This window comes from Anguilla anguilla, chromosome 16 (assembly GCF_013347855.1).
Source record: "Anguilla anguilla isolate fAngAng1 chromosome 16, fAngAng1.pri, whole genome shotgun sequence".
In the NCBI taxonomy this organism is placed as follows: Eukaryota; Metazoa; Chordata; class Actinopteri; order Anguilliformes; family Anguillidae; genus Anguilla; species Anguilla anguilla.
In genome coordinates this window covers 18,151,732-18,176,643 of record NC_049216.1, presented here as the reverse complement: position 1 = coordinate 18,176,643, position 24,912 = coordinate 18,151,732, and the positions used below count along the sequence as shown (strand labels likewise).

At 45.9% G+C, this 24,912-nt stretch overlaps 2 protein-coding genes across 3 annotated transcripts in view; one reads left to right on the top strand and one right to left on the bottom strand.

Annotated features, from left to right (window-relative positions):
• itga11b (integrin, alpha 11b) overlaps positions 1–24,912 on the top strand; it is a 125,364-nt gene that overhangs the window by 11,425 nt on the left and 89,027 nt on the right. The gene's annotated exons all lie outside the window — the stretch shown is intronic.
• Positions 1–24,912, bottom strand: part of coro2bb (coronin, actin binding protein, 2Bb) — a 46,244-nt gene that overhangs the window by 12,518 nt on the left and 8,814 nt on the right. Inside the window, exons 1-2 of one of the 2 annotated variants that reach the window (XM_035396482.1) lie at positions 8,809–8,912; positions 6,193–6,393 (exon numbers count right to left, since the gene is read on the bottom strand). In XM_035396482.1, the coding sequence (XP_035252373.1) occupies positions 6,193–6,393 (201 nt within the window). In that variant the 5' untranslated portion in view covers positions 8,809–8,912. Of the gene's footprint in view, positions 1–6,192; positions 6,394–8,808; positions 8,913–24,912 lie in introns of those variants that run through there. The other variant, XM_035396481.1, reaches the window with a different exon arrangement.

Sequence of the window (24,912 nt, the reverse complement as noted above, 5' to 3'; positions counted from 1 at the left end):
TTGTCTGTTTGCGTCTGATCCAGGAGAAACAGGCTGTATTTAAAGGGGAGGGGGGGTCATGTAGAATCGCTAATGTGAATGCGATGCTGGCCTGTACCGGTCACGAAGGCCTCTCCCGGTGCCCTTGCTGCTCTCCAGTGTTTAAAACAAAGGAACCTAATTGGGGTGCCGTGAGCTCATCTAGCAACCGCTTCACAGCTCCTTCCCTTGCCTACAGAGAATGTCCCCCTGCTGCCTTCACACTCAGTAACACACAGCAACAGGATCTTAGAGTGCACGAAACAAACAAATGCCCCCCCCCCCCCCCCCCCTCCTCTCCAACACCCCCAGTTCCAAACACCACCCACCCCCCTGCTCCTGAAATGAGAAAGGACATTCATTCATGACATCATGTTTTCCTTCATCTTTTCGGTCTCTGACTATGTGTTCCCTCTGGTACTGATAAGACACAATACAATATACCTAATGCAAAACTGGACAATTTTGCACAGCATCGGTGTAAACAGAACAGGGAAGATGGTTAACTTTGGGTTAGCAAGCCCATGCTGATTATATGCTATCTCTCTCTCTTTCTCTCTATCTCTCTCACACACACACACTTTCACACATTCAAGTACAGCATCGCAGGTACAGTGAGCATCAGAACGGACAGGAAGTGACTCAATAGAAGGGTTTCAATTGGCACACTCTCCAACTTCCTGTGCTGAATCATTTGGCCTTATCTCTTGAGAGGACGGGAGGGCTGTGGAGGGTAGAGGTCTCTTGACAGTCTGTGACCCCAGGCGGGGGAAAGCGTTGTCCTCAGAATGAAAAACAATCCGCCAGTGCTGTTCTGCTGTCTGTCTTATTTCCCAAACACGGTACTGAAGATGAAGTTGTGATTCCATCTCCAGCTGGGGGGATTGACAGCTCAGGAGCACCTGCAGCCTACAGCATGTTAGCAGAATAATTCATACGACATTCAGCTGCACAATATTGCGTGCTGACTTAGCTGACTCTCTGGAGGATATGATTAAACACAGGAAATGATCTCCTGTTGTGCTCAGCTTGTTTAACAGTGCTGTAAAAGTATTAAGACAAACTTATAAGGCTGACAATGTCCTTGTAAGCAGTCATTCTTCTTAATAGCTCCTCAGCATTGCCTACAATCTAATATGTGACGGTTATACTGGGATGACTTCATCTTCCTTGTTGCTCCTACTACCTTTTGTCCAATCCTCTTCCACATACTTTATATGAAAATAGATGAATTATGCATTTTACATTTTATAAAAAGCATTTTTCATTGTCTGCTCCAGGTCATTGTGAAACAATTAAATTGGTCTCCCATTACTCTTCCTGCTACAGCAGGTCTCTTCTGCTGGTTCATGAGAAAATCTCCCCCGTTAGCCCTGATGAGAGAGAATGCATGCTGCTCTGAGCAGTTTTGTCTTGCTGATCTCGCTGAGCTTGAGATATTTCTTCCGCCAAGTCATGTAGATGCTACCTTCAATAAACTGCATTTGGTGCAGGTACTTCCCAACCGCGCACACAGCCGGAGACCCACTCCAGTGAATCGTCACTGAAGAGACGTGGGAGGGCTTCAGGGCTGTGATGACGAGAGCCGTGCTGAGCAGCTCACTGGCAGTGCCCCCCCCACCCCCCCATACGTTTGCTCCTCTGCTCTGATACTGTCTTTCTGCTCAGAAGAGCACCGACTACTCTGCACAGATTCACTGACCCCAGATCAGTGCAAGTCTTTTATGACCTTGCATGATTACCTATCTCTGGGGTTTAACCTTGTGTAACTGGGATGATGTGTTTGTGCAGTGATCTCTGCTGCTCAGCAAGTTGCTTCACTGTTGCCAATTCGGACAGAGAAGGTCATTGGCTGAGCTGCATTTTCTGCATGTTTTCAAATGAAAGATATAATTTTTTTATTTTGTACTTTTTCTGGTGAAGAATAGCACATACCGCAAGAAAAGTGCCTACACCAGCTCTCTGTTGAAAGTGTAGCTGCATTCAAAGTGCACCCAGCAGGCCATTTTTACCCAAGCTTAGAACTTCCACAGTGAGGCACAAATTCAGACTCTTTTCTCTGAAAATATTTCCTTAGTTAAAATTTTTGCCTGTGCATATATCTAATCAGAACATTGCATTTTGTGTATTTTAAATTAACCTGGGGCCAAATTTGGTTTGACACACCAGTGCACAGAAGTCAAATTTGGCCTGCAAAAGGTTATGAGTTTGGGAGTGTTTTACTCTCATAGATATAAGCAAAGTACCTTTTATATTACATGTAATGTGTGTGTATGTGTGTGTTTGTGCATACAAATGTATATGTTGCATATGTGTGCGTGTGCGGTAGAGCATGCATGTGCACATGCTTGGGTAACCGCACCACTGTGCACTCTGATGCCAAGGCTAAAAACACGGGAGTCTGGTCTTAATCGCATGGAACAATCTGCAGCAGACTCCGCTCATTAACACTCTGGGTAATAGTAAGCCAGGCTGGCGCTGAACTTCCTGCTCTGGAGGGGGGAGAGAGCTCTCCACTCCGCCCCATCGCACCCCCTCCCACGCAAGACTCTCCGCGTGGCCAGGTCTGCCTTCAATCACTCCGCCACCGTGAAGCCCGTTTTTCAGACGTGGCTGTCTGTCTGCTGCTGTTTGGTGGGGCGTGGAGTGAATCTGTGTTAGCGAAGCCCTCAGCAGTGCCGCTGGCTGCCTAGCAGCCCTTCCCTGCTGCCATATCTCTGTGTGCCTGTGAGGAGCAGATGGATGCCTGTGTCCTGTTTTTCACAGTGCAGCTCATCAGCGGGCACCAGTTCTGCCTGCCTCGAGCATCTGCAGCCACTTCGCAAAGCCGAGAGTCGGGCGTTTTTTCCGACAGTTGCCGTGACATCATCTTGCATAATGTTTTTATACCTTTTCCCGTTATTTTCTGTCTTGGCAGTAGTGTCACAGTTACAGCGTGCAATTTCCACTCAGTGATTCAAGCCCTTCTGTCACACACTTCAGCGCAATAAAACCACTGAGATCCTGAATATGCTCTCAACCCATAAAAATATCAGCAGAATGGAATGTAAACCTATTGCTGTTCACAACTATTTTCTGATACTTGCATTTTGTTTGTGCTACTACCCAACGGCAGTCAAACAGGGCTGTTGTGTTTCTGTAGAATTTATCATTTTGATGTTTTGGAATGAAACAAGCTCAGAATCTCAAACATCCACAATTAAGGAATGTAATATTTCCCTTTTTTGTTGTGACAGTAGCGTTGTCGTTTAAACAGCAGCAGACACACAGGTGCCAGTTCGTGCAGTGGGCCTGTTTTGGGAATGATTTATTGGCCTGAATATTTACCGCTCCTCACGGAGATCCCATCAGTGCTCAAATGAAAAAGTGGATGTGTACTCAGCCAAAAAGCAACAGTGACCACATGCCACTCACTGAGAGGGCAGTGTCACATGACTAGGAAGCTGGAGGGGAGAGAAATATGAAATGAAAGGAGGGACGCAGAGCGAGTGCCAATCTCCCCGTCCTTCCTCAAGATTCCTGGGAAAACGGCCAAGGAAAGACTCCACGAAAATGAATTCATTGGAACATAAAGGGCATTGGCGATGCCCAGGCCAAACACACAAGCCCAGAGTCTTTGAAGTGCTGTTGACAAAAGTTCTTTTGAGGACAGATGTAGGTTCCCCTGCAGGGCCATGCCGGCGCGAAGCGGGCAAGGCTGAGAGGGGCAACGGGAGGGGGGCAGAACGCGGGGGGCTCGGGCAGTGAGACAGGGTGAGAGCAAGGGGGGATTCGAGTGACATGGTCAGTGGGAGTAACTCGGTGCCAGTGAGCGAGACTGAGGGTGGAGAGAGAGTCACTGGAAGTAAGTCAGTGGCATTCACACTGATTTAGAGGGAGCTGGTCAGTGGGGATGGGGGCTCAGTCCAGAGTAGGAGTCCGGTGGGGGAATTTGAGCGAGGGGACGGTCAGACTGCCAGCTTGCTCTGGCCCAGTCTGACAACATGCAGCAAATAAGGAGGAGTGCCAGAGCGGCCCTCTGTCAGACCACAGAAGTCCAGACAGCCTGCATAGCTCTCTCTGTTTCACAGAAGAGGTGGTGAGGGGCGGAAACACAAAAACCACTCCAGCTGCACTTTGAGAGTGCCGCTCTCTGGGCCAACTCCAGTCCGGCTAGTGATTTATGGGGTTCAATTCAACACCGTTCCCTAGATTCCTTTTGTCCATTCGCTCTTTCTTTTATAGACGTTTTATAAGACGCCGAAGAAATCCCTGCCGTCATTTCTCACATTATTTCATGTGCCCCCCCCCCCCCCCCCCCCCGCCCCCACCCCCTTTTAATTTTAAACTGCTTTGCCTAATTAGAATCCTACTTCCAGAAGGACCATTTATTTTCACACCATGCTTCCCTCTAGGACATGCTGGTATAGTGCCACAGCCAACTCTCGCTGTTTGGAGTCTGACACAGAAAGCACACTGAGAAAGTAGGGCGGGGCACTCGCAGTTAAAATATTCAATGCTTCCATGTTTAGGACGTACTCCTTCCACACATGTGGCTCGGGTATTTCCTCCACGTCTGGCCAGGCAGACTGTACACACACCTTGAAGAATTATAAGGAGTTCTGTGGAAAATGTGCATTTCGCTGCAGGAACCTCATTTGTCATTACATTACTGCTAGATTTTAGTTGACTGTCTAAACTCATTTGCATTGCTAAGGTACGCCAGGGCTTGCATAATCCCATTTGACCTATTGATATTAAATAGCTAGCCAAAGGCTGCACCACTTTGATTTCAGTGACACAGTGCAGAGGGTTTTATCTCCTGCACTCCTGGCTCCAGTGTACAGCTCTAAAGGCCAGATTAATGCGCGCAGCACATTGGTAATACTTTGACTTGCCCTGCACTCAGGCTAAATGGCTTTACAGTCAGGATTCATCTAAACACTATGGCCAACTCTGTCTTAAAGGGACAGCGTAGTGTGTTTATCTCCTAGCACGAAGATAACTGCTTGGATCTGCTTCATTGAAATACAAGAAGTATAATTAGACCTATATTGTATAAATGGGGGGCTACTTCACTCAAAGTAGCCATATTTTTTTTTGTACGTGCATGTCCACTAAACTCCAATCGATTATACAGATGACTGCTATTAAATAATAGCTGCCCACTGGTTCAGAAACACACACATGCACACACACACACACACACACAAGCCAGCACACACGCCCGTACACCCAAACACACAAACACACACACACACACATACACACACACAAACATACACACAGTATAGGATATAATAATGACCTGCTGTGTTGGAGGTGCTGAGGCCATGTCCAGTATGTTTTGTTATGCTTATATTAAACTGTTTTGTTCTGTCTGGAACTCACAGACATTGCTGCTGGCCTCCCTATTTCTGATAGGATTACTGTCTGTGTATTTGCTAAAAGACTGTCCGTGTGCAATAGGGTGCCATATGTCTGTGTATCTGTATTTTTATTCAGGCTACAGTGGACTGAGGATATTCTATTTTATGTCCAACATTTTACAAAACAAAAACACAAAAGGGTGACTGTGAATCAGTTGTCTCAGAAAGTGAATAATTTATTGCCATGCATGATCAGGATTTTTTTTCATGGCTTTCATGGAGATTCATTTAATCCACGAAAGGGATAATGAGCACTATGTAGAATATGCTGTGTTGACTGTCCTTTGAAATAGCTGCACAAGGAGAATTTTGTCATTACTTTCCAGCATATCAATATTCACTTTTGTATTCCTGAAAGTTGTCACTGGAAGTGTACTATAGCAAGTAGCTATTCAGGAATTATTACAGATCCCGAGTGGTCTGCATAAAGTATTACTTTTTAAATTTCTAGGCCAAGCTCATAAAAGCAGCTTACCATTTCATAGTTTCCATTACAGATAGTGCTGTTATATCCCTATTCTATGGAAATAAGGTTTTAATGGAATTCCGTTATACTGGCTGGACTCAAAGCTTAAATGAGATCTTTTTTGACTGTGGTGTAAATGTTTGGCTAAGAATAATAATTTTATGTCCGTGTACATGCTCGGCCAAGCAGATATTAAATTCACTGCGCGTAACACTGATTATTCTTCCTCTTCCTTTATTGAGGCTAAAGTGAGCCATTGCATGACTACAGAAGCAGGTGCTGCATGACTTGTCTGGTTACCTGGGTGATGGGGATGACGAGGAAGGACCCTCCACCAGCACTCTCTGTGACGATGGCCAGGAACTTGGCATTAACAGCACAGAAGTGGTTGTCATGGACATTTTTGGTGATGGGGATGCCATCGAAGCAGTGCTCCCTGCTGCCCACTTTGCCGTACACATTTCGAAACTTTGAGCTTCGGTACGTCGGACGCCATGACATCTGTGGGATAAACACAAACATTAGGAAGCTAGTTTTAATATGCTCAGCAAAACCCAACAGAATTAAGTGTAGAAGACTGCCAAACCCATCACATGACTTTATTTATGTATGAAAAGGAAATGATGGCATGGTGGTGTGCTCTTCAGCAGTAAGTCCTGATCCTTATTCCAGCTTGTGGACAGGGAGAAAGAAATGAGAAGATATGGTAGATAAGGAAAAGAATTTCATTGTCAAGAATTCCTTAAAATACCCCTCATGGTCTCTGAAAGGCATTCGTATAATATGACTCATCACCCTTCAGATTCCACAGATGATCGTTCCGTTTACAACATACTTTAAAAGATCTACTGTGTATTACAAACTCTCAAATTTCAATGGTTTGTCTTTAGATATAATCACCATAGAACTTCAAACCTTATTGATTTAGGATTAATTAATGAATAAATTTAATAATAGATTGAATAATTATGAAATTTAGAATAGCTGGCCGTCCCATTATTTGTAAGGTTGTAAGGTTGGCAGGACCAAGTGTAGCGGGCCATCACCCATAATGCCACACTGTTGTATTTTTTCCTGAAACCCAGAACACCGCCATCCTGTTGGTGCTGAAGTGGGTCATGGGAACTCAGCGCCCTGCCTGACTGGGTGTGAGAAAGGGGGAGTGGTCAAGCGAGTGAGTCTTGTTAATAAAAGTTAAATCTGTGTTAACTCAGTCAAGAAAAGGCATTAAAAAAATGACACCCATTGTCTTTCTCCCAAAGACTGCATCCTGTGCTGTGATTTAACATCAATGAGCTGTGAACTCATCCTGATCAGAAGGAGCCGTGTTTAGATTTCCCTCAACTGCAGTGAAACATTAGCCTGCTGAAGAGATCAAAAGCCAGTGCTTCATGGGGAATAGAACTGATTGGCTTAATTATCAAAAAAAAAAAAATCTTTGAAACTACAACCCCCCGCCCTCTTCTTGCTTTAATTAAGTCTGTTGCATAATTACAAAGGCAGCTCTTTAGATGCACACATTGACAGAGGTTAAATTCTTTGCTCCTCTCAGAATGGCCCATTGTGATTGCGGTTAGAAAATAACAGTCCAGTGGCTGTTACTCAATGACCCCTATTGAGAGAACACGAGAAGTGAGGCAGGAAGTGGTGCCAGATGAGGAAGGTTCACAGCCAATCCAGTCGCACCATTCTAATCGAGTGCACTCCCACTGGGTGACATCACACAGAACTCCATTTGGTGCTGGCCGAGGGCATTTCTGAGCAAGCGGGGGGGACGCACGCAAGCCCAAACGTCGTTACATTGCCGGCATTGTCCTTTAGCTGTGACCAGGCGCGTCCTGGTGAGCAAGCCGAGCAGTCCTGCCCCCAGGGGCTTCTAGCCAATCATTTTGTTTCATTAACCGGAAAGAAGTGGCATGCCATCGATCTCGTTTAAAACATCACATGCTCACTGTCCCCATGTAAAGCCTGTGATGGACAATGAGGAAATCATGCCATGCTGTAGCCAGAGCCCCTGCGCTTCCCTGAAAGTGCCCTGGAAAGCAGGTCGCTCTGCACCCGTCCGTCGGCAAACCAAATCAGGCCGACCCTCTCCCGCTCATATCGCCCTTCTGGTTTCTAATGCAGCTGACCCTGCACACAGTGGCCATTTGTTTTGAGTATGAATGTTGATCAGCAGAGGCCAGCCTCAGGCTCTGCCACTGAACGCTCTGTGTAAGGGCATTCTGCTCATATGCTGCTCATGTGCACTCTGGGAAAACTGTGTTCCCATGGCTGCCGTTCCCTTTCAGCGCCTGCTGCAGTTCCCCATGCGCTGGCTCTGTCCACTCCAGTGGTATCTATCAGTTATTATCATGCATATCATATGGCAGCTTAGCAGACCCTCTTATCCACTGTGACTTGCACGTCTTAGCTGCAATCCTAATGTACAGATAGATATTAACCGATTAACCAGATAAATCTGGATTAGGTGCCTTTTCCAGGTGGGATTTCCATCTGCAGCCTCTGAGTTGCAAGTCCAGGTACTTCCCTGCCCGGCTTCTTATTTGCATCACGCATCCTAAAGCGGGTGTCCTGCCTGTCCCATCCGTACTAGGCGCGGCCATCCAGTTGGGCAGTGAAAGCCAGGTGACACAGGACGTGCTCATTAGCACCCCTCTCAGCTGTCTTACTGAAGGCAGAATCTTACCTTTCAGCTGCAGATAGGCACAGCAGGGGTGCGACTCTCACAATACAGTCACCCGTCCCCCTCCTTCCCTATCTGTCTGGACCTCCTGTGTTCTGCCCCCTGCGCTGCCGAAACTCGTCTGGCTGTTTCACGCTCTGGAAACCCCCCCCCCCCACGCACCCCCCACTGCCCCCTGCTCCCTGCCACCCCCCTCCCCACCCTGAGCCCGGATCACACCTCAGACTCACCGGTGCAGCTGCAGCAGCAGGCCCAGCGCTCAGCCCAGCTCCTGTGGCTATGGGCTGCAGCGGCTCGCTCTCTCGCTCGCACTGTCTCTCTTTCTCTTTCTCTTTTTCATCTCTGCCTCCCTCACTTCAGACTGCTTTGTCATTGGTTCAGCATAGGCCTCGGGCTACTGTTAGCTGACTTATTTGGAATGCAAACAAGGATGCGTATTATCTTTCTCTCTCAGCTTCACACCCTGGTATGGAGCAGAGAGATAGCGCAGTAATAAACAGAAATGTGTTGTTCATGCTGCTGAAGTTTGTGCATATGGCCTCCCTGGGTTTGTTTTGAAAGCACTCAATCTAAGGTAGATTACCTAAAAGTTGAGTTGTGACAGCAAGTCCCAAAGGGATATGCATATTTAATTTGATTCTCATAAATTATTCTGAGTATCAGGGAAAAATGAATGTCAAAAACATGGGATTTATGGTTATGTGGCAACTGACTTTTATTACTGTAAGATATTCATACCACTTTGTTGCTATAAGGAGATTTATTACCTGCAGTAATTTGCAAGCTTGTGTAGAGGAAAATGCTGACTATATTTCTCCTGTATCCTATTTTCTCTCTCTCTCTCTCTCTCTCTCCCCCCCCCCCTCCCTCCCTCCCTCCCTCTCCATTTCCTATATCATTAAGAGGATATATTCAGGGTCTCATTCCCCAGCTCAGTAGCAGTATCCATTGCAGGGGTCTGCTCACCTCATTCCAGCCACAGGGGGCGCTCTCTGGGCCCACTCTGTTTATTTGGGGTATTGTACTCACTCACTGAGTCTCTGGCTTGGGTTTATTATTTCCATTTCTTTTCATAAGAAACAAAAATCTAGCTATTTTGTCCACTCTGGCTTTTCCCCGTCACACTTTTTGTGATACTTAGCCTAGGGTCTGCCATGTGAAGCAGTCTGCACTGCAGAGCTGTTAGCCGGGAGAGTGAGGGCTGTGATGTGTGGCCACAGGGGGCTGCTATGCTGGAGGGATTCCTCTTTTTTGTCTGCTGGCAGAAGCGAAAGGCATTAATCGCTTTACTGTGTCTCCAAAGAATTCTTTGATATCCAGTGAGCTGACCGATCAGCTGGTTTGGTCACAAATGTTTGTTCCCATGTCTATCTGGGGCAGGGGGGTTGATTTGTACAAAGTACTGGGTAATCAGTTTTTTTATGGGGGCGAAAATGGTGCAAATCTCAGTTTGGCGGACCACATATTTCTCTTTTATCAACGCTCTTTTAGCTACCACCCGATTGCAGCTCCGTGGTCTGGTTGAGTGGATACAGCCGGGAGGCACAGGGTTTTGTTGTGCGGGAAAAGGTCAGCTCTGGGCATGCTCTGCATTCATGTGTGGTGTGAGAGTCCCTTTCTGCTCGGTCTCTCGCCTGAACGGGCCCCAAAACCCGCTGAGTCTCGAAGGCCCAGGCTCCCACTTCTACCCTGAAGTCACAAGACAGTTCTGGCCCCTACCCAGAACCCCCCACCACGCTCTCTCGCTTTCGCTCTCACTCTCTCACCCCCTCCCATCCTTCCTACCTTGTGCTTCTCTCTCCAGCTCCATCCCCCTGTTCTCTTCCTCTCTAATGCTTAAGTGATCCATTTATGTGGCACGTTGAATAAGCACAAGCACAGAGTCACAGAGAAATGCACACACTTAAAGCGGCACACAGTGGACCATTTCCTGAGGCTCCCAGTATCAGCGCCATTGGGAAATAACACCCCAGCTACAATCACCAGAACACAGAACATAACCTCACAGGTTCACATTGAAATGCAAAGGATGTCAGGCTACAACGAAAAACAATCAGACTCACAGTGTTGAAGAAAGCAGGGTTTAAAAAAAGCGGTCTGGCTGGGTTTCATCTTATAACCATTGGCCCTTGTGTTAGATCGATTCATACTCTTCCCAAGCAATACCAGCCCCCTACCCAATGGCGTCATATGGTGAGGGCAGAGTTAGGATGATTCCAAGGGCCCTGACTGACAGCGGCCCTCAAAAAAATATGAGAACATAGGATTTTCTCAAGAGGTGGGGGCCAATGTGAGATCTTTTCATCAGGCCCATGATTGGCTTGTTTTTACCGTTATGTCATTTGAAATTAACGTTACGTTAAAACGAGCCAATCATGGGCCTGCATACACTACAGATTGTGACATATAGTGGGTGGATGGCTACAGCAGGCAAATCTCATTCAGGTTTTGCCCTGCTACATAACCTCTCCCTCTGCTTTCTGCATTGAGCACAGGCGTTTTCAGGGGTCACAGTAATGACAGGTTACAGGGTCTGCCCTCATCATTTGACAGTACCCCCCTAAGCAAGTGGCTGTCAGCCATTTTAACTGTTTTGTCTGCTTCATTTCTCAGTGGACTCTGGGTGCTGGGGGAGTTCGTGCTGCTCTGGTAACTTTGGGGGCTCATATGAAGGCTCATACACTGCCACCAGCGTGTAAAATTACAGAGCTCGTTGGTCCCGGCCTGGTGGCTCCGGTAGAGGGAAGGCTGTAATTAAACACGAGGACATAACGGGTCCTGATTAAATTCGGCCCAGCCCCTGCCCAGATGGCTCTCTGTTTCGCTATGCTAGCGGGCCCATGTTACATTCCAGCGGTTGGTCCTGCTCCTTACAGCCTTGTGCTTCCGTAGCGGCGAGGTGTTCCGTGCTGTTCTCTCTGATCTGCCGGTGCTCTCAGTGTGCCTGCTAATCTCTCCGTAGAGCCATTTATGTTCCTACTCTCCCTGTGGCTGGACACTTCACAAGCCTCTGTGCTGCCTCTCTTTAAAACCACTACCCTGCTCAGTCAGACCACAGCGGCAGCAATAGTCAAACCTGTGCTATCATTTTTAGTCTTTTTTTTGTAACCAATTTTATCATATCAGATGGGGCGTGTCGTAAACCGACTCACAGCCAGCGCAGGTCTGGCACTTTTACTTTGTAATATGGCATCCTAAAATAAACATAAACAAAAGAACAACATATCCCTTAAGATTCCAAACAAAAAGAATAAATATCTGCCCGTACGTTCAGACATCATGAGCATCTTCTGTGGGACGGGCTGTGTTTGGGTCTGTCGCCTCAGGCTCCACACCTCTCCCTGTGAGCTTTGCCAAATGATTCATTTGAGTGTTGGCAAGTAATTTTGCTTCTTTACAATAATGACACTTGCACCTCACGCACCCCCTTCTCAAATGACTTTTTCAGGGACAGTGTAAATGAGGACGATGGTGGCCCTGTCTGTTCTGTGCGACTTCTCTCTGGGGAGGAGTTGAGTAGGAGTAGGAGATACAAGATCTGGCTAGACAGGATGGAGAGATTTTAGGGAAGGAGTTTGTGCAATATATCGGGCGGAGAGGGTCTCATGCTATCCTTCAGGGCATTGAATCCGGTCCAAAATAAAACAAGAAACAAACCGTGTTGTATTGAGATGTTTCCTGAAACCCAGGACTGTCTGGGTCTTTCTTCCCCTGGTTCTTGTCTGCTTTTCGAGACGGGGGGGATGACTTCTAGCTCCCCGGTTGTTCTGTGGGGAGGACTTGGGCTTCAGGCACATGTCTGAGTCTGAGAGCACAGACACTCGAGAGTGTGGCGCTGGTTGGTGTCGGCATCACCGCGTGTGAGATTAGGCCGGAGGGGCGGAAGGCTCCAGAGAGCGCGCTCTGAACATTGACTTTTCCTCTCCGAGCCTGCAGGCACAGATTCACCCGGAGAGGCAGTCCCCCTGCGCGTTCCCCCGCACCGCCGCTGCGGCCTTTCATTGGCTTGTTTATTTCGGGCTCGTAGGAAGGCGCTCACGGCGGTTTGATGGCGAGGCCGTCAGGGACGGCAGAGCAAACTAACCGTGTCCCCCGGGGCCCTTGCGTCGGCTTCGGGGCGCTGGAGGTCCCGCCTACACTCCCCGTCCTGCGTCACGGTTCGGAGGGAACAGAACCCCACATTCTGGAGAGTCAGAACCCACTCGCTCCCCCCCCCCCCCACATGCGCCCCTCCCACAGAAGATTCCATCTGATCAGCATATCACTGGCCCGCTCCACGGTGGACGGTCAGCCAAAAAACTCAAAACCCGGAAGTTTCTCATTGAGCATTGCTCCCGGTCCCTGGGGGGTAGCAGTGGCTGTTCAGCCTGTGTCGGCTGAGCAGTCGGCACGGTTCACAGTGCCAGAAATGACCGCCCCAAACTCGCACTGGGTCCTCCGGAGGAAGAGGGTATTTCACGGCGCTGGGGGACAGGGGGTTCGGGGGGGGTCAGGAGACAAAGGCCTGAATGGAAGTCACTGGGCTGCTGTCTGGCTCATCGTTGAGTCTGCGGGGGGTGGATTTGGGGGGCTCTTTGTGAACCTGTGACGGAAGCTTTCTCCAGTGAGTCCTCCCAGGCTGTGCAAGTGTGGAGTCAGTTCCGACCGCATTCACCAGAATCTCAAAATAAGACAGTGCTGCAGTCCCCTGCTGATCATTTTGGCAACAGCCCTGCCTCTCACTGCCCCCTGCCCCAGGCCCCAGCCCCCCGCCCCCTTCCCTCACCCCTGTCTGCAACCATGAGGTCAATTTCACAGGGACAGTTTAATTCTGTATAATGGAACCTCTGTCTGTCTGTCTGTATGGTATGGGTAGGGGCAGAGAACAAGATGCCAAAGAACTTAGCACAATGGCCAAAAAAAGGGCATTAGCATGTGGTCCACACTGTCTGCTCTAGTCTTCAGGGTCGACACTACACTGCATAAACAGTCCTCGTTTGTTAGGCAGACAGCGCATGCAAAAAATGCACGGCCTGGGAGATCTCACAACACCACATGAGAGAATATTTGGCCTCTCTAAATTCCCCAGCAATTACTATGGCTGATTAATCTTTGATGAAAACTAGATATCCGGTCCAAATGGGCCACTGGTACAATACATTCGTTTCTGAAGAGATGTCACACGCAATCTATTTTGTTCTGTTTTCCCATGAGAACTGCAGTTTTTTAATTGAAATTGGGGCAAAAGCCACACATACCCTACAGATGTTCCGGGGGTGTTGTGGGAGAGGGGGAACTTATATTCTTGTGACCTCAGCAGTTACAAATCGCAATACACAGCAGGAGGAATTGAGCCGCAGAGACTTTCAATGTGTGGTTAAACAGACTGCAAAGGCGGTTTTTCAAGCAGATTGCGCTTTTCTTGTACTTGTAATGATGTCTCAATGCTGTTTGAGCATGTGCCTGAATTAGCATGGAAGGAAGATATCTTGACTATTTCTTTACACACAAACTGCAACATCCTCAGTACTCACCCTATATGGGCTATCAGTGAGACTTGGTCCTGTATAGAGTCTAGCACAAGTACAGTGGTATGAATTTATGATAATTTACTAAAGCAAATGAGTGCTGGATTTCCGGCAGGGGAATATATAGTCTTTAAATGTGCTAGCTGGGAGGCGAGGAGGGGGGGGGGGAGGGGGCTAACTGGTTTGGCAGCAGCTGACCAAGCACAATGTGGGTAAGTTTGGGGGATTTTTCACCTTTACCTGGCAAACTAGATCCCAGTGCTCACTGGCTAGCTAGCAATAATAGCTGACTAGCTATTTTCCAAACAATATATTTAAGGACAATGCAGGGTCCAGTGATTTGCACAAATACTGCCAATGTTTCTGTTCTTGGGTGCACTTGCTTCTCATTTGTAACATTAATCCCAATGTTGCTTCTTAACCACCTCATGTCGCGGTTGAATTTTCGTTTTAAGGATTATATCAGATATGAGCATCTATAATGATCAAATATACGTTTTTTTCTTGACTTTTAGTCTCGGTGATATCAGATATTAGTCCCAGCACACCGCAAATAGGTTTGCAGGAACCACTGGAGTGTACTGGTGGGTCTGTGAAAGAGCAAGCTTTGAGTGAGGGGGCGAGCGCTGGGGGCCTATGACTCTGTGCTGTGAGCGAAGACTAGCCTGGAGACATTACAGGAAGCAAATAGAACTGTCTGATACATGGCCGCAAGTTAATTTACAAGGCGAGTTAATATATTCTTCATGTTATTTACTAAATCATTTATATCAGGATAGAACTGTTTAATTCTGCTCTTCTATACGAAACCAAGGTTACAGTAAATTGCCAGTAAGTGCCAATACTTAATCTTTTACACGCAATTTAAACGAAAGCTATAAAAAAGGCACTGTTATAACAATATGTGACCTTTCAAGGCCAGAAACAAGCTCAGCAGAAGAGGATCTTATTTAGCTATATAGAAAACACAAATGTTCTTTTATTCTCGGTTGACAATGCTACATCTAACCATTCTGAGCTCATGTCAGCCTCAAGGCCGATTATTCTGCGCTAAATTCATAAGTCATTCCATTTTCATTGAGCCCAAAGCACAGTCATGGCCATAAAGGTCTGACTTGACAAATCACACCTCATAGGTCCTTGTAGGATCAATTATTACAGCTCGTAAGCACCTAACTCTCAGTGCACACAATTATCTGCAAACGCACAAGGGCTATTATATGTGCTTGAGTCCTGGCCTGTGTTCTAGTTCCAGCTCAATCAGGTGTGCAGCTCAATAGCCGGACAGCGCAGTCAAGCCACAGCTGTGCTTGGCTTTGTTTGGCTTTGTTTGGGAACGTAGAGCACTGACAGAGAAGGAAGGCCAGCCCAGCATGCACTGTTATGGCAGCTCACAAGGGACGAACGTTCACAGAAAACTTTCTTGCTACAGCAAAACGCAGGTTGCTGTGGCTCAGCCCAGCCCAGACTTTTAGGAAATAATTTCATGAGCGTCGACAGCCCCCAATGAGTGATTAAGAGGTACCGGATAGGCTCAAATTTTACAAGCTGTCACATGGCTGGATTGCATCAGCGAGTGATGTGTGGCTGTATGCATGTTTTTTAGATGTTTGCTGCATGACCGCCAGTGCAGACATATGTGTGCCCCACCCTGTGGAGCCAATCACAGCAGTGCTGTGCCTCTGCCTAGGGGCTGTTAATGCTGCCTGCTGCGAGGCGGGCTCAGTGAGGGCGTGGTCCCTCAGCTCTGCTCCAGGAAAACACAGCTATTACCATGGTAACATTACCTCACTGGCTAGTTAGCATAAATATGCCAGTGTTGAGAAGCATATTACTGGCTAACTAGCTAACAGTAAAACTCAATACTGCAAATATCATATCGATAGCTACCCCAAATTTATTATTTGATTTTGAATCCAGTCACAGCTACTAGGCATAGAACCAGCTAACAAGGTAATCTTGCTCAGCTTGCCAGCTGGCTATTTATACATTCAAAGATTTCTTACAAGCCCGCACACAATATACAAATTGACAGTTGGCTGCACGTTGATAGTTATCAGCAACCGAGCTAGCTTCCTGCAGGAGTATGTCCCCTGGACCCTGTGGTGCGACTCAAGTGGTTTGCAATCAGGGCACGATTATGCCGGTGCTCTTAATGAGGGTTTACTGAGGTGCATGCTATCTACATTTTCAGTCTACTGTATTAAGAAGGCTTATGCGATAAATTTATTTAATGCCATAACGGAAAAAATGCTGCAATTCTGTATGTTTTTTCCCGTTTTGTGTTTATCAGCACAATGATGCTCAAAAGGTTTGGCATTCTGATGCATTGTGTGTACTGTAAGATTACTCTATTGTACATCTTAATCTTAATCCCCACCCTTTTTATGCATACAACCCAGCAGTCCAGAGGAATATTCATTCTAATAGCAATATTCACAATACCCCCAGTACAGCAAAGCAATCACTGTACACACAGTCACAATGTCCCTACAATAAATCAGTGACCTTCACAAGGGCTATGCATGCAAGAAATTGAAGCAACAGAACATTTTATTTATTTATATGATTTTTAATTTATTATAAAAGCATATTGGTTGTCTGGCTGTACCATTTCCAACTGTTCAGGTCAGAATGAAATACAAGGACATACACACTCATTTGCATGAGCGCGCACGCACACACACACACACACACACACACACACACACAGGTGCAGAGCAAATCATTGTTTGTACAGGATATGGAGTCACCAAGGGCATATCCTTACCCAGTACAATGTGCTGAGCTGGCCTTCTATATTCTCATTGTGTCTGTCTTCTACAGACAAAAGAGAGATGTAAACTGCCTTAGTGATAAGCAATTGTTTCAAGCCCAGACTTCCTATACTCCCCCCGAACCTCCCCTCCAAATGAACATGTTAATTGGATAGTAATCACTCCATATGTCTCAGCTTAAACACGCTTAAAAACAAGAGTTCAATGAAAGATGCATTTTTACACAGATAATTAGGTGTATAACTCTGAAGCGCTAGAAGGTTGTGAATTACTATGTTTCAGTGATGCAGACTCCTTTGTCAGAGGAATCTGCCCCCCTGTCCTGGGGTGCGCAGAGATGGGCTGAGCGGGAACAGGCCGTAGGGGGGTCCGCTCACACACAGGGCCGGGGCAGGAGCAGGCTGAGGAGGCCTTCGGCGTTAGGGGGAATCGATGCGGTCTGGCTGACTGAGACACTGTTGTCCGGGAGACAGACTTCGCTCAGCAGACAGCCAGGCTTTAATAAAACACTGCAGCTCCTCTGGCAGGTGGAACAGGCCCACTATGGGAATTGGTGTCTAAAAGACACTGTTTCACCAACAAAGAGGCAGCAGCTCATGGGGGCATTTGTGAAGAGAAATGTAATTTTGTAAACTGTCTCTTTAGTCTTCAGTATCATGTGAATGGTGAGTGTCTTAAAGCTTACCAGTCCTAAAATATCCTGTTATTTTGTAGTAAAAAATAACTTGTTACTTGCAGTGCAGAATAGGATGTAAGCAGTCTCTGGTTTTGAGCCTTGAGAAAGTAAAGGATTCCTCTCAGTGGGAAGCTATGAAGTCACATTGCTTGCTCTCTTCAACTAGAATATAGAATGGTCTTTTGGCAGCACCTTAGAATGTGGTGCAGTTCTAAATGTTCAATAAATTATTAATAACTGTACTATGCATCATTAAAATATATATTGTCGGTAGCTCACTGGTGATATTAATATATTAGTCAGTCTGTAAATGCGCTATGGAGGAGGAGGCTAGGGCGGTCAGACACTGGAAACTCAATGGGAAGAACTGAAATGGCAGTACATTCTCTAACATAGCAGCTGCATGATTGTAACCCTGAATGGAATTTCTCATTCTGTACATAATAGCTGTAAATGATCATAATAGCTGTACTGAATCTTGAACTGAAATTAATGTCGTATTTTTAAGGAAGTACAATGTATTATTAAACATTTGTAATTGCACAGGACTGTTAAGTACTGGTGATACATTTTTAATTTTACATGCACAGATATTCACAGCTTTGTCGAGAGTCTCTAGTCTTATCAGGTTATTGTTAGTTCTGTAAACTGAGGTAACAGAAGCCCTGTTTTTTGTTTTTTTCCATTAATTTCCTTGTGCTGAGGAGGATGTATGTGATGAGACAGCTGACATGACTGGATAATGGCTCTAGCTTGGTGTTGGGGTCATGGCTTCCTAACGGACACGCCTGCGCAGCTACAATGGGGCTCTCTTTATTGTATATGCTGCACGTGGAGGTCAGAGGTCAGGGAAGGAGAGGCTTCAACTACGTTAACATCCCTCATCCTGCTCCCCTCTCTCGTCTTCATGTTTTTACAACAGTCCACTTCCTATTTCCTTCAGATTCTAAGGGACTTTGTTGTTAATGTAGTATTTATGCTCCTTTGCGGTCAAAATGTATTTTAAATATGTCAGAGTAACTATGAAAAGGTGCTTTAATTCAAATTTTTTACAAAGGTCCATCACCTATTGGATATGTGTGTCATTCATGCATGGTCTCAGAAAGTAAAAACGACTGATTTATTAAGGTGCTGGTTATTGTCAGAATTTATACTCCCTTTTTTCATGTGCACACATCAAAATGACAAAATGGTTTTATAAAATAAGTCATAAGAAAAGCATATCACTCCCTCCTCCCTTGTCTTCTCGGTCTGTCACTTAAGTGTTGATGAGGTGATTGAATGGTGGGTGACCTGAGAGAGCAGCCACTCTTTGTTATACTCAAATGTCTTTGGTTGGTTGAAGCAATTAGCAGCCTGGGTAAGGAATGAGCAGAGATAACAGATGGGCTAATGGGGCTACAGGGGGGTGGGTGGGGTGCCGGGGGGAGGGGTCATGGTTGCTAACGGAGAGTGTGAGGAGAGCGGGTGGGGTCTTTTCAGAAACAGAACAGAAGGTGCCAGATTGTGACTCAGCGATTTCTCTGTCTTATATATACATACACACACACACAAACGCACACACACACGCACTCACACACACTCACCTTAAAAACATTTTTCCAGCTGCATCTGTTTCCCTAGTTTATAAAATATTGGCTTGATTAAATGAATAAATAACAAAACAGACCATAAAATGCTAATTAATTACAGAGCTGCATTCCATATTCAGCTGCACACTGTATGAACATTTGGCTGATCTTGTGTGAGCAGCTAGCCAGGTGCCAGCTTTCTATTAGCATTGTGCTTGTTTACGGCCAACTCTAAATGAGGTTTATTGTGTTTACGCAGTCAGAAACTGAGCTGGGAGCTAACTGTTTGCCGCATGCAGCCAGAGGTGATTTGGGCTGAGCTGAGCGCTGTCTGCACAGTGGCTCAAGCGAGAGACGCAGGCTGGTTGCTGTGCACGGACGACCCATCGCTGTGCCAGTCAGCTCACCACACCGAAGGGCCCGTTTTAAATGCGATGTGATTCACAGTTGCTTTCTGGCCAAAAGTGTCACTGAGTCTAATTATGTCGTTTACAAGCCCGCCTCCATCCCTAAAATACAATGAACTCAAACAGTACATTCCTACCGGCATGTACCAGTGCTTACTCTTCCTCTCTCAGTGCAGCTCTGACACTTGATGCGACACTACTGTCATTACTGACTTCTTTAGTCTGCAGCTCCACTCTCTCTCAATGGGAGTTTAGCTTAACATGAAGTGATGTGATAATAACAGTGCTCCATAACACACAGTTCAGCTGTAATGAATGTGTTGCATGTGGGGCTATGTGAGATCCATGTTAGCTTGTACCTGACCTTAAAGAACTCTTCCAGTGCTTTTCACATGACTCCATAAAGGTAGTTTCTGAACAGGACAGGACATTTGAAGCAGTCTTTGAAGCAGCCCTCGGTGGGTTTGGGGGAGGGGCTGATGACAGGTGGGAGGTACGGGAGTCTGGTTGCCAGGCATCCCTGCTCAGCCTGGCGCTCGCTGCATGCGCTGCGCTGGAGAAGGAAGGGGGCTGCGTCGGCCAAAGGCAGGCCCAGCCCCGCTCCATCTGTCTGGGGACACCATCCATCTGCCACTCCTTACCTCCATTTCCTCACCTCAGAGAAACGACTCCCCTGTCCTCTGGACAGTTTTCAATTTACAGGAGGGACAGGTGCTGTACATGCTTCAATCATACGTGTGCAAGTGATGCCACCTCATGACATTTTCCTTCACATCCAGATACGTGCACCCGGATAAATCTCATCCTCAAACCTTGAAAGGAGCGAGACCCAGAGCCCTGCTGAAGACAGACCGGGCTGTCATCTCCTAATGCAATTACCCAGCCTGCTGATGAGATTTATGTCCCTTCGCTCTGACATCACGTTTCACTATATCATATTAGGCCCCTGCTTTTTCCACAGTAATCTAATCCCTTTATTCTCTGTCCCTGTTCACCCAGAGTCCTTAGTCCCTCTGCTAGAATACTAACACCCAGAGTCCTCTTAGTCCCTCTGCTAGAATACTAACACCCAGAGTCCTCTTAGTCCCTCTGCTAGAATATTAACACCCAGAGTCCTCTTATTCCCTCTGCTAGAGTACTAACACCCAGAGTCCTCTTAGTCCCTCTGCTAGAATACCAACACCCAGAGTCCTCTTAGTCCCTCTGCTAGAATACTAACACCCAGAGTCCTCTTAGCCCCTCTGCTAGAATACTAACACCCAGAGTCCTCTTAGTCCCTCTGCTAGAATACTAAAACCCAGAGTCCTCTTAGTCCCTTAGAATTCCAGTCCTTGTGTCTTACAGCAGCTGCCAGAGTAGCCATCATCCTAATGCAGTCGGAGGAGCTCTGTCATTATGACAGCACTTTGTTCACTTCTGCTGTGCACTGAGGGGGAGGCATTCTGTCAGACACAGAGGAGAGCCATCTCCACGCCCACGCTCACGGTTAAGGAGCCGACGCTTCCAAACGGGTTTTTAAAACATGGCCAAATACGCAAAATGAAAACATCACATTATTCATCTGTTGTTGGAGGTGAAGAGCTCTTTCTTTTGAAAATGTGCATTTCGTGAAACCTTGTGTCTATTAAATTTTTTTTGTAAATGCTTCCACATTTTAGTTGTTTTTTCTACTGCATTTTTTTCTACTCATTTTACTGCACAGTGAATTTCACCCATTTCTTAATTTCTAGTCTATTTGGGTAGCCTTTTATCCAGGGGGGGGGAATGGGTTTCCAAAGATGAGATATTACATTACATTTATTTGGCATATTATGATGATGTATGTTTTATCAAAGGTATATTTATGAACAGTGTGACACAAATCCATTCACAGTGGCAGAGAGCTGTGTCTGTTCACTGCTGTGTCTATTTGTTGGTCCTTTGCTATGTAGAACACCATAATGTAACACCATATACGCAGAATCTGAGCCAATCATGAGCGATTGCATTGAGCCTCTCCTCATCAACCTGTCAATTGTTCTTTCACACTTCCCTGATCTGTCCTACTTTCGGCCCCAGTCATGTGACTGGGGCCCTATTTTCATTAATCTCTCGGGTGGAGTTTTAAATCTGGCCTTTCGTTCCTGAAATAGTCATTCTTACACAACTGCCATATTTTCCCTCCCTTTTCCTCCAGCACCTGTTCTGTCCAGGCTGTTCTTTCCCTCAGCTGCTGTTGTCTAAGCGCCTGTAATCGCTTGTCTCCAGGTTGTGTTGTAAGCACAGTAGTTTTTGATCAGTCTCTGGCTGTCGCGCTGAAACATTCGAAATGACTGATACTGAGTCTGAAACGGAGTCTTCACTGCTACAGCACAAACAGTTTAATCACACCAGTAATATGCATGCCAGGCTGGCAAGATGAAATGCTGCGAACAGGCAGGCCTGGCACTGCTTGTGTTTTTCCGCTTATGATAACTGATCAAGAGTCAGGGTGTCGGAGTGGTCTAACTCTCCTGCAATATCAGCAGTCTCTCCGCAATCAGCTCTTCTCCAAAACTACATGTCTTTTTCCTGCCAGAGTTGAATTTGTTTTTTTTGGAATTGCTGGTTTGCCACCCTGTCCCTGCAGATGGCTTCATTCTTTTTTCCCCTTTGTTGCACAGGATCAAGTGCAACCAGTCACACCGAGCTGCACCTGGCTCCCTGTCTGTCTGAGCCTGCAGGCCTGTCTGAGCTGCTGCACATCTCTCTCTCTCTCTCTCACACACACACACACACACACACACACATATACACACACCTCTTAGGATCCTACTGCAGTGATGGGTCTTTATCCAGATACATTGACAGCTGATCAGTTACTGTACATGCATCTGACACAATGTTGATTCCTTGGATCCCTACACTCTGACTTAGCAAAATTGATTTTCAAGGAATCCATATTTTCATCCCAGGGATAGATATTTAAAAATAGTTGTTTATTAAATGTTTGACAAGATGAAAGCCTAATCGTGCCCAATTCTTTATTAGGAGATGATGGGTTTTTACACACACTCTGGACAGAAGGAGTATAGTGAGATGATAGGTTTTCTTTTTTTAAATCAGGACAGAATCCTCACTAAAACCAATGGATATTATTACTAGTAGCTAGTGAGAGGTCATTTGTATCAATAGGTCTTTTCTGAACTGCCTTTAGAGTCTAATCATTCTGATATTTATTTGGATGAATTTTGATTAGGCTCTGTTATAGGAAATATGCAGTGAATAGATGAGGGGCAGAATCACAATTATACAGCCTCAAAGAAAGCAGGAGTTAACAGTGACCTGATAGACATATCATTTTGATATGTCTGTCATGACCTAGGCCCTTGGCAACAGGGACCTTGGATTCTTGAGTGAAACAAAAAAAAAGAAAAGAATTAATCCATGCGAAAAAATGAACTCCCTCATTTCCATTTTCCAGGTGGAATGCCCCTACACAAAGTAGAAGTGATACTACTGTGCATGACTAAGTACAAATTCATTGCCAGAGCAGATGCTCATTTCTAATGAAAGCTTGCCGTATTAACTGGCTAGCAATGATTTTGAAATTATGAGTTCAAATATTTGCATTTAACTATTGCCCAACTCATCTCAAAATGAAAAACTGACACTTGGATTGTATATAAATCTATCACAAGATGACTTTTATCTTGGGGGTGGAATGTCTCCTTTGGCTGATCTGTCTCTCTTCTGTCCAAAAAAAGTTCTCTGAGAAAATAAAGGAGTTGGCGCAGAGACCCGTGGCGAACACATCCGCGACCGCAGCTAGAGAAGGGCCAAGGAATTCTGCACTGGAATGCAGGACCATATGCTTCTCAGCTGGCTCCTATCTGAAAGTTTATATTGATTGTATTTCCCCTTGAAAAACAATAACACTGGGAGAGAAGGCCGATGAAATTGCGCAAGCGTAAGAGCGGTATGCTTGTGCGTCTCCGACCGCGGTTTGTTTTTCTTTATGTGAAGTGCCTTAATCTTCATATCAGCCTACCAGATTACCGCAGCGCTTTAGTTGTTTTTCCGTGATTTTGGACGCCGTTCCAGATTAGGGAAAAAATTAAGAAAAGCCTGAAAATGTGTTTCTAATTAGAGGGCTGGGAAGGGAATGTTTTGGTTAGAATGGGCTCAGTTTCACAGAAACAAAGCAGAATAGCAATGGTACAGTAATTAAATGAATGGTTACATAACCTTCAAAATAAATTAATGTGGTGACTAAAGTCTGGATCAAGCAGAATGAGTATTCTCACTCATCAACTGTTGTGGATTATTTTGATTCTCAATTATAAAGTGTATGCGGAGGAAATATGCTTTAATGTGTATGATATACTTGGTAAGTACATTGTCTTCTTAGTCATGCACAGGCCCGTGACAGTATTTGCCTTGTTATCAGTAAACTTAATTTCTTGTGTGCCAAATTAATGTTCATATTTCTTAGCGTATAGTGTTGATTCATACATGAAAGGCACTGTGCATTTTAACAAGTGAACGGCAAATATTTCTGAAGCTCTCAGTCAAATCTTGATTTCATTGTGCTGAGAGTTTTGAAACAGACATCCCCACTGTGTTGCCATAGGGATATGGCGAACGCAGATGGCCATATTCATTGGGAAGTTCTGTGCAGGCAATTGTATTGATGGTTTTCACAAGAGGCAGTATAAGGCATTTCCAGCACTCTAATCTGTTTGCAAGGCCGAGTAAACCCAGCGGACATTAAACAGTGAGAGTAGCCGAATGTGTTCATAGCCAGGGGTTCGCAATTATAGCTCTCGTAGCTTGCTCGCTCGCTCGCTCTCATTTTCATATTTCCCCCCTTAGACATACTGTCGGAAGGCACTGTACTAATGTGGGTAGACCGCAGGTCTGGGGAGAGGGTGGGGGCATCGCTCTCAAACCTCATCTGCTGAGCGTATCGGTTCAAATGAGACGTAACTAAAAGCTCAATATTAACATGGTGCTTATTATCAGATCAGCCACTCGTGAGGGCGAGACAATAACGCTGGAGTAAACAGCTCTATCCTTTTATACTCCTCATCCACAGTGCACCCCAGAGGAGCGGAGAGGAGAATATTAGGGAACAATTGTGTTTACCCACAGGCTGACTCCGCCACTTCTAGGAAGCGTGCCCAAACGCAGCAGGAAACGGAGCTGTGTCAGCCATTCTAAATGATATCGCTCTAAAGCTGGGGCCTGCTGCTCGACAGTACTGCTCTTTAAGGAGCTTATGTATTTATAGCTGAGAGATCGTTTGTCTTCATGGAAGATAGTATAGATTTATACTGCTCCAAGGATAACCTCTCAGATTGGTGGAGGACCTTCCCATTTCTTTTTTTTTAAAATCTATTCTGTTTTCCTAAGGTAATATCTCATATCTGGATAGT